Below are 12,388 nucleotides of genomic sequence, written 5' to 3'. Positions count from 1 at the left end.
GGCCCTGTGAGGCCACTGTGGGGGGCTGCCTGGCGGCCCCGTGAGGCCACTGTGGGGGGCTGCCTGGTGGCACCCGCAGGGCTGGTGCTCAGGGTTGGGCTCTGTTGCCGTGCTGGCCCTGTTCCCCAGACCGCAGTGTCCGTGGCTGAGGCGCCTGCCCCCGGCCGAGTGGGCAGCGAGGCGGCTGATGGCGCCTCCAGACTTCAGTGGCGGGGGACGGAGCGGCACCCCGAGAAGGCCTCGGCCCGTCCACAGCGGGAGGCAGGAACCTGCTCTCCTCAGGCTCAGGCTGCTTCTCTCCTGATGGACGTTTCTCAGCCCAGAGGGGCCGAGGCCTGGCCAGCCAAGGGTGAGCTCTGAGCAGCCACTCCAGGCCCAGCCCGGCCCCTGCTCCCTGACTTTGCTCCGATGCAGAGACTTGGGTGAAAAGGTCTCTGTTGCCGTGGCAACGGCGGATGGAATTCGGTCCCCTTGGAACAGGCACTGAGTGACCTGGTGGCCCAGGGGCCCAGCGAACGAGTGAGGCAGGAACAGCGCCCATCCCAGAGCGTGTGAGTGGGTGGCCGGGAAGGCACTGTGCTGCTCGCAGACCCCGGGCTGGACACGCGCTGTCCACCAGCCCCAGTCCTGACCGTCCACGGACCCCGAGGGCCCCTGTCTGGCGTGCACGGTCTCAGCAGGACGCAGCTGAGCTCGGAGGAGAGGCAGCCGGGGGATGCGGGCCTCAGGACGACGGAGGAGCTGGCTGTGTGTCCCTGGAGACCCCGTTCCAGCGCTGGGAAGGTGGTGTCCCGAGGGGCTATGGTTAGACCCCGGCAGGACTCGGCCTGCACCCAGGGGAGCCACTTCTGAAGGCATGGAGGCCGTTGGGCCCGTCCTGCAGCCGGGAGTCTGCACCCAGGCGAGAGGCCTCTCGACAAGGGCAGGGCGGGCTCCTGGTGGAGAGCGGATGCCTCATGAGGGGGTGGCGGGGCGGACGCCAGTGCCGGGGTCTCACTTTCCGGGCGTTGGGCTCCCACCGGCAGCCCACCCCTTGGGCCCCGCGCATCCCAAATTCTGAGCATCTCCGTCGGGCGAGGGTGGGAAGGGGTCTGGTGCCCAGGAGCCCCACAGCATTTCTGCATCTGCCAGGCTCCACGGGCGCTGACCTCCTGCCAGACATAGCTCACCGCGAACGTCGAGGAGAGGCAGGTCTTCTCGGTTCAGCCCTGATACCAAAGGATCTTTTCTTCCCGGAGTCCTCGGCTGTGACGGTTTGGATTCAGGTCTGACGGGGCTCTGGGGGCGTCCCCGGGCCTGTGAGCGAGGCTCCTCTCACAGGAGACGACAGTTAGCCCCTCCGGTGACATCCTCATGGGCTGAGGCCGCCTGACCCGTCACGGAGGCACCGGGGCCTGTTTCTGGCCTCACACCTGCACGTTGAGAGCCGCTGCGGGTCCGGCCCGGCCCGTTCTCCCAGGGACCCAGTCAGGACACACGCCCTCACGTCTCGCCCAGAGCTGAAGGGCCCAGGTGGGGCCACCCTCCCTGGGGGCTCACAAGTCCCTTCCCCACCTTCTCTGGGCACCGTCACTGCCTCTCAAGACTGAGGTCAGACCTCCAACTCTTGTCTGGGGAGGCAGGGATGCAGGGGCGGTTGAGCAAAGTAAGCGCGTGCTTCTGGGTACAGCGTCCTCTGGGTGGCCTGACAACCGCGTCTGCAGAACACCGGCCCAGCTGGGCTGCAACCGGGGAGCCTCTGCAGGGCCTGGACCCGCAGCGGAGAGCTCCCCTCCAGGGCACACTAGCTGCCAGATTCTGTCCACATGGGGAGACCCCTTTCTGCTGTGCCTCGGAAGAGCTGGGAGTGCTTCTCCCACAGCAGGAAACCATCTGGGAGCATCCGTTCTGGACACAAAGGCGTTTCCTGGGCACGACGCCCACGTGGACTTGGAGCAACCCCGAAGTCACCCCACCTTTGCACCCCCTCCTTTCCATCTGTGGGCCCAGTTTTGAGGCTTCGTGTGGTGGTGTGGGGTCTTTGACCGCCAGCAGCGGCACCCACAGTATATGCTTTGGGAGAGACAGAGATTCGATTCCACTTGGCCTCCTGTTTCCGTTTCCTTCTCCAAATCAGACTTGTCAACAGTGCTTTCTACATTTTTAGAGGTGACATTTAAAATTCAAACTAGGTAATGCAAATGGCAATGCATGTTATATTTTAAAGTTCACACATGAACAAGTGCCTCTCAGAAGAATCCACTCTGCAAGCATTCCACCAGCAAAACCCTTATGACGGTCCAGCACCTGGTCAGGTGGCACCCAATGGGTAAGGCCCGCAGAGGCTGTGGGGCCAGCTGTGCGCTAGGACCAGTGACCGCCGATGGAGCGTGGGCCTCTGGGCCGAGAGGCATCCAGAGAACCCAGGGAGGAAGGGAGGCGAAGCAACCCTGGCCTTCTTGTAGACGAGGTGGCCCACCAACTGCTGAGAGCCATGGGCCTGCCCCAGCTGCGGGGCCAGGGCTCACGATCCCACTCACGTCTTCGCCCACAGGACGGCCAGTCGAGGCCACAGTGGGGTGTGTCCAGGTCGTGGTGGGGTGCGTGCAGGCCACGGTGGGGTGTGTCCAGGTCGTGGTGGGGTGCCTGCAGGTCACGGTGGGGTGCGTGCAGGCCACGCTGGGGTGTGTCGAGGCCACAGTGGGGTGAGTGCAGGCCACGGTGGGGTGTGTGCAGGCCACGGTGGGGTGTGTCGAGGCCACGGTGGGGTGTGTCGAGGCCACAGTGGGGTGAGTGCAGGCCACGGTGGGGTGTGTCGAGGCCACGGTGGGGTGTGTCGAGGCCACAGTGGGGTCGTCCTGAGGACCTGGGCTCCGCTGCCCCGTGGCACCTGCAGGCTCTGAGCGGTGGTCCCGGGGCAGCTGTCCCTGCGGTCTGGCTTGCATTCCCCTTTCATTTATGTCTTATTATGATTTGACTTGGATGTGTCCTCTCTGGTATGCTCTGCAATCACACACATCGGGATGTGGAGAAAGACAAGAAGACAGGAGGACGACGTCAGGTCAGGCGTCGCCTGTCTGATCACACGAGGCGAAGTGGCCTCTCCAGGCTGCGGGTCAGACTGTCTCTGGGCGTCCATCCTGTGCGCTCAGACGTCCAGGCTGGGCCCGCGGGCAGCTGGAGGCAGGCAGGACAGGCCCTTCTGCCCGGTGTCGTCCCGACCCAGACGCCCCCGTGGGGCCTGGGGCCCCTCGTCTGCCGACCCGTCCCTCCTCCCTGGGAGAGTCCTGGGAGGGCAGGAGTCTGCCCGTCCGGGGCACACGCCATCCTGACAGGACGCTCACGGGTGTGCGGCGTCAGCTTTCGAGGGTATGTGGGCTGGCTGCACGACGAGGAATTCTGAAGAAAATACACTGAGAACGACCACAGGCTTCCTTCCGGACTGAGGGTCAGGTGCGTGAAACGGTCCCCACCAAGGGGAAGCAGCAGGGGGCGCCACGCTCTGAGAGGCGCAGGCAGGCGCCTAGGTTGCTGGAAGCTGAGACACTGGCCTGGAGGGGACATGGCAGGCGGGAGGGACGCACTGGCGCTGCGGTGGGTGGGTCAGCTGAGCCAGGGCTCAAGCCTCTCAGGTCTGGCCGGATCCCCCCGGCCCGGATGGGGCCCCTGGATGCCCTGCGGGCTCCGTACCTCCCACGGCCCCTCGGCTCTGGCTTCCTGGCCTCCGCCCCGCTGGTCTCTCTGGGGTTTTCTGTCCATCCTTCTCGGGGGAACATGGGTGCTCCTGTGTGCACTGGGGCCCCGCACGGGGTCTGGCTTTGTGGGGGCCTCTTACCCTGTCCTGACCCTGCGGGACCTGGCAAAGTTCAACCCTGCTCAGAGCCAGCGGGGCTCCGCTGGGCTCTCCTCGGGGCCAGGACAGGCCAGGCGCCACCGCTGAGCGGGGTCCCCGAGGTGCTCGGGCCCCAGGGTCAGTGAGCTCACCTTCCGGGCCACGCTCGAGACCACGGGGCTGTGGGAAGCACACGCGCTAGTCCTGCCACCCAGCCAGCCCTCAGCGACAGGTGTGGCCGGAGAGCCATGCCTACAGGACCACCGGATGCCGCACGCAGGAAGGACACAGCACCCGGCCAGAACGGTTTTCACTCCCCTTCCAGACCCTGTGTTCCCTGGGAGACCGCGTTCTCTGCGGTGATGGTGAGGATCGTGGGGCTGCTTGAAGGGGAGTGTGGACAGGGCCATTGCAGGAGCAGCAGTGAGGATGGACGCTGTTAGCCCCAGGACGAGGGTCAGGACCCCGAGGGCCAGCGACGGGGCCTGGCTTGGCCCACGGAGGCCGGGCTGCAGGGGGCAGGCCCCCAGCCCCCAGGGGAGTCCGCCGTCCCGTCAGCCCCGAGGGTGCACAGGAAGCTTGCTTGAAGGCGGCACGGGCTCCAGCAGGCCTGCCCGCAGACACTGAGGGCTCAGCAAGGTTCAGACGTGGCCGCAGCCTCACTCAGGGCCTGGAGTCAGGGCAGCCGACTGCCGGGGCCAGGGCGGAGCAGGTGTCCAGAGGGACAGCCTGGTGTGGGGCCTGAGCCGACGGCGGCCGGCTTTCCTCCCCACGGCCCCCAGAGCCCTCGAGCAGCTGCCCCGCGGTCTCCCAGACATGTGCAGGAACGTGCTCGCGCCACACCCGCAGGCTCGGGCTTGGGTGCAGCCGCTCCTTTCAGAAACGCTCCCCAGTGTGAACGTGACTTCTTAGGACTGGAACCAGTGAGCCACTAGATCCAAGCTCTCTGGACAAGGGCGCCCCAGCTCCTTCCTCCCATCGTAGACTGGCCCACGTGGCATGGGTGAGAGCTGGGGGCCAGGTGTGGATGGACTCGTGGCGAGGAAGGCGTTTAACGGGTCAGAGAGGGTCAGAGACAGAGGCAAAGCCGGGCCTGACGCTGGGGCACCTGGACTGGCCGCTGTGGGGCCCCAGGGGCAGCGCTGCCCCCACCCCCGGGCAGCTCAGTCCAGCTTTTGTCTATCAATGATGGGACCCAGATTGCGAATTAGGATCTGAATTCCGGGAGGCAGAACTTCAAACACGGCCAGACCAAGGCGCTGGCCGTGCTGGGGTGCACCCGCGGGGCAACAGGTGCCTGGTTCAGAGCTAGGGACCCGGCCGGGGGCCCCGGGGCGCACACCTCCCGATGCTCAAGAGGCAGTTGCCGCCCACTCGCAGCCTCTGAGCCCTCGAGATGACGCTGACCTTCAGCAAAAGGCATCGCTCTTGTTTGGACATTTCAGATCCAATGGGAGGAGAATGAACAAGGAGTTAGGACGGCCCCTGCTTGTGGAGGCTCAGGTCTGCATCCTCAGTCCAGACTGGGGCCCGAGCCCTGGCCGTGGGGGTGCCGTCCTCGGCCATCGGCATTCTCTGCACGTGCCGGCCGCTGCCCGTCACAAGCGGGCACAGTGTGTCCCTTACTGGAATCCGAACAGGCAACGGCCGCAGGGAAGCACCCCAGGCCTGCCGGCCGAGCCCCCTGTGCTGGAGAGGGGCCTCCATGCCAGCTGCGTGTGCCGCTGAAGCCCACCCACGTCCCCTGCCTTGCATTTGCCAACTCTCCGACGGGAAGGGCTGCAGTGGGAGGGAAGGCCGTACGCAGGGCCTGGGGCCAGGAGAGGGCGAGACCCTAGCGCCCCCCGGGAGCCCCCAAGCCTGGGGTCAGAGAGGTTTTCACAGGTGGCAGGCCAGGCCGGGGCAGGCTGCCGCCTCCCCTGACTCTGATTCAACATTGCAGCACGCCGCTAATTAGTATGATCTCCGCGAGCTGCCGCTGAAGAGCCGCTGCGAAGCAGCAGCGGAGGCCCCCTGGCACGGCCCCGCCCCCCCGGCGCCTCGCTGCAGGACCCGTCGGCGCCCCTGCCCAGCAGAGCGCACAGCAGCTCGCGTGCTTGCTCGGGGGTGTGGGGGGGGGGGCTGAGCCCCACCGCTGTGTACTCACCATGGGCACAGCGAAGTTACTGAAGTGTGAGCAGGGGTGGAACGGCCCGGCCACCTATGTTGTTCCCTGCTCCCTGCCAGCCTCCATGGCCGTCCGGAAGGTCAAGCTCCCCTGCAGGGGCCGCGGGGTCAAGCCCTGGGCGACCGCGACGATGGGATGGGTGCGGGGGGAGAGGCCACCCCCATCTGTGAAGACAGGGAAGGCCAGGTGGTGGGGGTCCTCCATCTCGCACCCCCCTCTCCCCCCAGGCAGCCCCCCCTTCCCCCGCAGCAGCAGCAGTGCCTCCCAGAGTCTGCCCCACTCTGGGCTCCTCTCTCCCTGGCCAGCCTGTTGGAGTGTCCGGCTCCAGGCATCTGGGTTGGGCAGAGGCTCGGGGACGACCCAGGGCCTCAGGGGCCTTGGAGAGATGGTGCCCCTGGGAGCGCTTCCTTCTCCATATTTAAAAATCAGCCTCCGCTCGCCATCCAGCGCAGGACTCTCAGCCCAGTCTCAGGCTGCAAGAGTCACGTACAGCATGTCTGTCAGCTCAGCCAACAGGCTCCAACGATCCCCCACGAGCAGCCAGACCCGGGCGGGCAAAGCCTCTGCTGCCTGGACGCGGCCAGACCTTGCGGGCCGGCCTCTCCCCACACAGCCCGGTTTCCCCCGTGGCTGGGCTCTGTCAGCGGAACCCAAAGTTGTTCAGAATCTGCATTTGCAAGAGCAGGCACAGCCGGCCCCTGGCAGGCACTGATGCCCCAGGGGGCGGCCTGGGGAGTGGATGCTGCGGCCGGAGGGCTCCAACCTGCCCCCACCCCCAGCCGTGTCCTGCTGCCTCCTTGTGGGGAGGGGGCACCTGCGTGGGGACCCTGGAGAAACGCAGCCCAAGTTCTCACCTATTTTGGCGAAAAGAACTGGAGTGGCCGCAGTCCTGTGCTTCCCGCTGGCGGAGAGGTGGGGCGCGTTCCCGGGTCTGGGGAGCCGTTGTCCATCCCAGGGGCAGCGCGCCGGCTGGAGAGTGGAGTTATCAACAGATTGCAAGACCGCAGCCCGGCCGGCCCGGCCTGCCCGGGGTGAGCCGGAGCCAGGAGCACACGCTTGCCGCCTTTCTCAGCGGGCGGCTTCCCGAACTCCGTGCGAGGATCGCCGGCGGCCGCTGCGCCTGCCCCCGCGGGCGGGCGACGGCCGGGACCGGCCGGTCGGAGGCAGAGCCGTAACCATGGGGACGGGGGGAGGCTCTGACGCGCGCGCGGCGGCTCCCTGCGGCAGCGGCGATGGTTCTTCCCAGCCAGCCCGCCGGCCCAGGCTCCGCAGAGCCGATTTAAAGAGACAACCGGCGGTTTCGCCCTCGCTGCCAACAGAAGCGGACATCTCCCATCAAAACACCCCCTGGGGGAGGCGGGGAGCGGGGTGGGAGCTCTGTGTTATTCCGGCAGGAAGCCCCTGTCCCTCTGGGACTCTGGGAACACAAATAGGAGCAAGGAAATTGATTTCGGAGTTTTCACAGTTCTTGTATTAAAATATTCTCAAATTCAAAGATGGCCACAGCGAGGTGAGCCCACAGTGCATCCCCGTGAGTCAGCAGGTGGTCCTGCCGTGTCCACGTGCCTCGGCTGTGCAGAAAGAGCCCCCGCCTCAGACCCCAGACCCATGCCCAGTCCAGGGTCCTGGATCCTGCCCGGAGCTAGGGCTGGTGACAGGGCTCCCAGAAGAAAGCTGAGCCGGTGGGGGGAGGGTCACAGGGGTCCTGCCTGCAGGGCGTGGGGGTCCGGGGGCGCCGCTGGCCAGAGGGTCTCTGAGTGGGGTATTCCCACCCTCCTGCCCTGCGTCCCATCAACATCCCCAACGCTTCTGTCCCCAGAGTGCTCGCTATTCCCGTTGACCTTCTGTAACAGATCCTGAGCTTCAGCTGAGGGACAGAGACCCCCGAGGGGTGAAGGGTCATCCGGCCACCCAGTGGGTGCTGTCAGCACTGACTGGAGACCCTCCTGCCCACGCCCAGCTCACCGAGCATCCTGGGGCGGCTCCCTCAGGCGCTGGAGGGCACAGCGGAGGTCCCCAGGCCAGGTTGGTAGTCCTGGACAAGGGGGGCGGGGGGTGGTGGGAAGACCACCCTGGACTGGGGGGAAGTTCTGCTCAGAACCGCCCCCCCAGGTTGAGGTGGACCCCATGAGGCGTGTGTCCACCTGCAACTCCATCCGCAGACTGTCCAGGGAAGGGACACAGGTGGACACAGGTCAGCTTGCTACTGCTGCCAGGCCCCCCAGCCCTGAGCCGACAGGTCATGGGGCCAGGCGTCCAGGAGGCCGGCGAGGCATCAGGAGGAGGCCCCGGCCTCCTCTGTCCCTGCGCCCTGGCCGAAGGTGGAGACCCTCTGTCCTTGCGCCCTGGCCGCAGGTGGAGACCCACCCCGGCCTCGGAGCAGGGGGGCGAAGCAGAGGTCGCTTCCGGGCGGTCCTGGAGGGACGCAGAGGGCGGGGGCTGGGTGTGGTTGCCGCCTGGCAGGGGAGGCCTGGAGGAGCCCCTCCAAGCTCAGGCCTCAGCCCCAGCCCGGGGCCCGTGGGCTTCAGGGCAAAGGCTGGTCAAGCCCAGGGGTGCCGGTGGGTGCACGGAGCGCTCTGGGGGCTCTTCGGGCAGACGGGCCTGGCTGGCTGCTAACATTCTGACCCTGCACTTGGGGCCTGGACACCGTGCAGCCGGCTCTGAGCCCCAGTGTCGGCTTGGGTGAGGGCCGGGGGACTCTCCAGACGAGGGCACCCTGGGAGCCGCGTCTGTGGGCTTTGGGCTTAGTGAGGGTCGGGGAGCTGGGTGCCCCCTGCCGTCCTGTTGTCCCTCCTTGGGCTTGGGCTACCGGTGCCCTGGCCTCCAAGCTGCCCACAGAGGGTCATGAGCCCAGCGACACCCTTCCGCCCAGTGGCCGGGCTCCGTGCTGGCCTGGGTCAGAGGGGAGAGCCAGCGCCGTGCCCGCAGCAGCCACGGGAGCTCAGGCGCTCTCCCTGACGCGGTGGCGTCCCCTCAGAGGACCCGGCAGGCCCTCTGAGGACGAGTCACGAGCACGAGCTTTGTGACGGGGCCTCAGGCAGCTGGGCTGGGGCCGCCTCTGGCTCCCTTGCTCCGCGCCCTGAGCGTCTCTGCCGTCTGTGAGCGGAGCGGATGCTTCCTGGAGTTTGCAGCTGACTGTGAGCCAGGCTTGGCGGACTCTTGGGCCCTTCCAGTTTCTAATGCACCAAGACTGTCTTCTGAGCAAACATGTACCTGCTCAGGCCTCCCGCTGGCACTGAGCGCTCACTCCTGAAACCTGCGTGGCTTCTTTGCAGGAAAGCAAGAGTCTCCGGCGCGGCGGGATCCGGCTGCCCCATGGCACTGCGTCTTTGCCTCCCTTCGCGGAGGCACGTGTCTGGCACATTCTATGAGCTCAGGACTCCCCAGCAGGGAGGTCTTCCAGTTGCCAACAGGGCGGGCAGCCCCAACCCCTTTCCGGCAGCCCCTCAGCCCTTTATCTGGCCCCCCTGGAGGAAAAGTCACTTCTGATGAAGGCGTGACCATAGCTCTCCGTGGCAGGGCTGGGTCGGGGTGGGGACAGGCAGGGAGGGGAACTGAGGCAGAGGGCAGGCAGGCAGCAGGGCTGGGGCCCTGGCCCCCAGGCCAGAGGACGTCGGGAACCTGCTTGTGTGAAGCCAGGAGGCAGCCTGCTGCTGCTGCTGCTCCAGACAGCTGCAGGGTGGGTGGGGTCACAGGTCAGCAGGTGTAGGGGTCAGCTTGGGGCGCCCCACCCCACCTACCTGGGCCTGAGTCAGGCCCAGAGCCACAGAGTCTCAGGCCTGACCGGCCTCCATGGTGAGTGCTGCAGGAAGCCTCAGGCTGCTGGCTTCCTGGACGCTGTGTGGGGGCCGCGCGGGAAGGGGGTGGCGTTGGTGGCGTTTCCGGGCTGGCCCCCGAGGCCGGACGCACGGCCGACCGTGTGCTCAAATCCACCCAGCCGAGTGAAAACCGCTCTCTGGTTGCCATGGCAACCAGCAATCTCCCCCAACAGCGTCAGTTTGAATTTGTGCAGAACATTTCTAACAAAGATTTACGTCAACAAACTCACTCTGCCCTGAGGTCAAGCCGATGCTGAGAATAAAAGCAAAGGCGCTGTGTTCCTGCGGCTGCCCGTTCTCTCCTGAAGGCTCTCAGAGCCCCCGGAGAGCCAGGCCACGGCCGGGGCAACCTCCTCCTGGCCACCAGTGACCCCTGGGCAGCCTTGGGGGATCCTGGGCCCCTCACAGAGCAGGGGCCTGGGGGTTTCATGCTGAGAAACTCATGGGGTCCGTGTCCGTGCACGCACACCCGCCTACAGAGTGCATCCAGGGTACAGGGCACCCCAAGGGCTTCGGCGCGTCAGGGCCCCCACGACCCGCCTGAGCCAGTCCACCTCGGGCCCTACAGGCCGCGGTCAGCCTGGATGTGGGGCTGCTGCCCGGCAAGCAGAGTCCAGGACGCAGCCCGCCTCTCTGAGCGCCCCGTGCTGGCAGCGGGGCCAGCCCTCCCCACCCCCGAGGCTCTCAGCCCCCCTCACCTGCCTGCATCCTTCAGGCCCAGCAGAAGGGTCCCTGAGAAGACGCTTGAAAGAAGAGGAAGGTGGCGGATAGTCAGAGCAGACAGCGTTTCGGTGTCAAAAATGCAGCCTGTTTCTCTGTTTTCCTTTCTGGCAATCCCCAACTCACCCCATTTTTCATTTCCTTCCTTTCCTCAAATCACATCTTCTTTTCTCCTTCACAGCTTCAGACCCTCCTGGAGCCCAGACCCTCCCTCCTTCAGGAGTGAGTCCTGGAGCCACCGTGGGGTGCAGGGTGGGGGGTGAGCTCAGCCCCCGCTGTGCTGGGGGCTCCCGTGGCGCCGTTTGCCTGGAGGATGTTCTTGGAGGAAGAACAGTTCAGAGGCCGCTGGGGACCAGGGGGCAGCCAGAGCCTGAGGATCCCCTGCTGGTTCTGCCGCACGAGGGTGAGGGTGGGGGTCCTGGCTGGTGTCATGGGAGGCAGCGGGCAGGGCAGGCTTGCCCTCATCCAGTGACGCTGGATGAGCTGTGACTGTGCTGGGGCTCCTGGGGTCAGCCTCCCCATCTCAGCCTGCCTTCCCCACTCCCAACTTCCTCCTGAGGCCACATCCCCCTCGTCCAGGACACGGCCTTCTTCCCGAGGTCTTGGGTGAGCACATCAACGGGACAGCCGTGGCAACCAGGCTCTCGGCAACACGTGAGGGGTGTGGGGGCACTCCTTGAGCACGGCCGCGTGGGAAGGATCCTCTGGGGGGTCCACGACCTGTGGCGCACCCCAGAGGCAGCAGGGACCCGCAGCTCCCACCCCAGCCTGTTTGAGCTTCCCTCGCAAATTGTGAAAACAGATTTGCTAGAGACAGTCTGGAGGCAAGAAAAAACGTGCCCTGCGCCCTCCAGATGCACACTGGGACCCACGGCCCCAAGCTGTAAGCCAGCCTGCGTCCACTGCCACGTCGGGGGCCCAGGCCGCACACCCACAGGGGCAGGCTGGCCACGCACGGTGGCCCCAGAGGCACCTGGTCCCTCTGCCCGGGTTGGGGTTCAGCAGACCCGGGGGCTCCCCCACAGCACCTGGTGGGGACAGGACACCCGCGCGCGTTCAGGCGTGGAGGCATCCTGACCCTGCTTCCGTGGAGGCCGGCCAGGCTAATCACGGGTGGGGCAGCCGAGTCCGCCGGGGGCACAGCTGAGCCCAGCCCTGAGCCGGCCATGCAGGCGTGAGGAGCAGGGCAGAGGCCGCACTCTCAGGAGGAAGCTGGGTCCAGGCTCCTCTCCTCACCCCTCCTCTGGAGGCCATTGGGGCCGCCCATGCCGATCTCAAACCCGGGGTCAGGGCAGGTACAGTAGCCGCCGGCGGCCGGGCAGCTTCATGCTTGAATCCTCCCGGTTTCCAGACCTCGGTCACCAGCCACGCTTAGTGTTTCACGGGAACCTTTGGCCTCCTGGGGCTGGGGCCAGTGCCTGGAGCGCTTGGGGGTCCCTGCAGGGCTTGAGGGTCTCGGGGGAAACCGCTTCTGGGAGGTCCTGTCCCCCTGCGCCCCTGATCCTGGGGCTGTGGGTGGTGCGGCAGCTGGGCCGTCCTGGCTGCCGGCCTGGCCTGGCCCGGTCCGCCACCCTCACCCACCCCCAGGACGTGCCCTCCTCCCTGCTGGCGCCCCTGTCCCCTCTGGCCCTCCCGTCCCCCGCGCCCGGCTCCCACCAGCCTCTCTGGCCCCCACTCTCCTCCTTGGGTGCCCTCTGCCCCCTGCTCAGTTTCTGCTCCTGCCACTGGGGCCGAAGCAATTTTATCAAATTAGATGTCGTCAAACATGACAACTTTGCTAAAATAATTTTTTGTTTGAGAGCTAATCTTCCCCGGTCTCTGGCTTTCTGCTTTGGTACCTGGCAGGACAGACTCCAGTGTCTTGAAACATCT

The 12,388-nt window shown here is 66.3% G+C and overlaps 1 protein-coding gene across 1 annotated transcript in view; it reads right to left on the bottom strand.

Annotated features, from left to right (window-relative positions):
* Window positions 1-7,237, bottom strand: part of ADGRA1 (adhesion G protein-coupled receptor A1) — a 35,493-nt gene extending 28,256 nt beyond the window's left edge. Inside the window, exons 1-2 of the mRNA XM_070470530.1 lie at window positions 6,833-7,237; window positions 5,958-6,142 (exon numbers count right to left, since the gene is read on the bottom strand). Coding sequence (XP_070326631.1) covers window positions 5,958-5,960 — 3 coding nt within the window. The 5' untranslated portion in view covers window positions 5,961-6,142; window positions 6,833-7,237. The remainder of the gene's footprint in view (window positions 1-5,957; window positions 6,143-6,832) is intronic.
* Window positions 7,238-12,388: the final 5,151 nt, after the last annotated feature.

Source organism: Odocoileus virginianus, chromosome 7, assembly GCF_023699985.2.
Source record: "Odocoileus virginianus isolate 20LAN1187 ecotype Illinois chromosome 7, Ovbor_1.2, whole genome shotgun sequence".
Classification (NCBI taxonomy): domain Eukaryota; kingdom Metazoa; phylum Chordata; class Mammalia; order Artiodactyla; family Cervidae; genus Odocoileus; species Odocoileus virginianus.
Note: the sequence above shows the minus strand (reverse complement) of the source record. Positions and strands in the feature narration are given on the sequence as shown.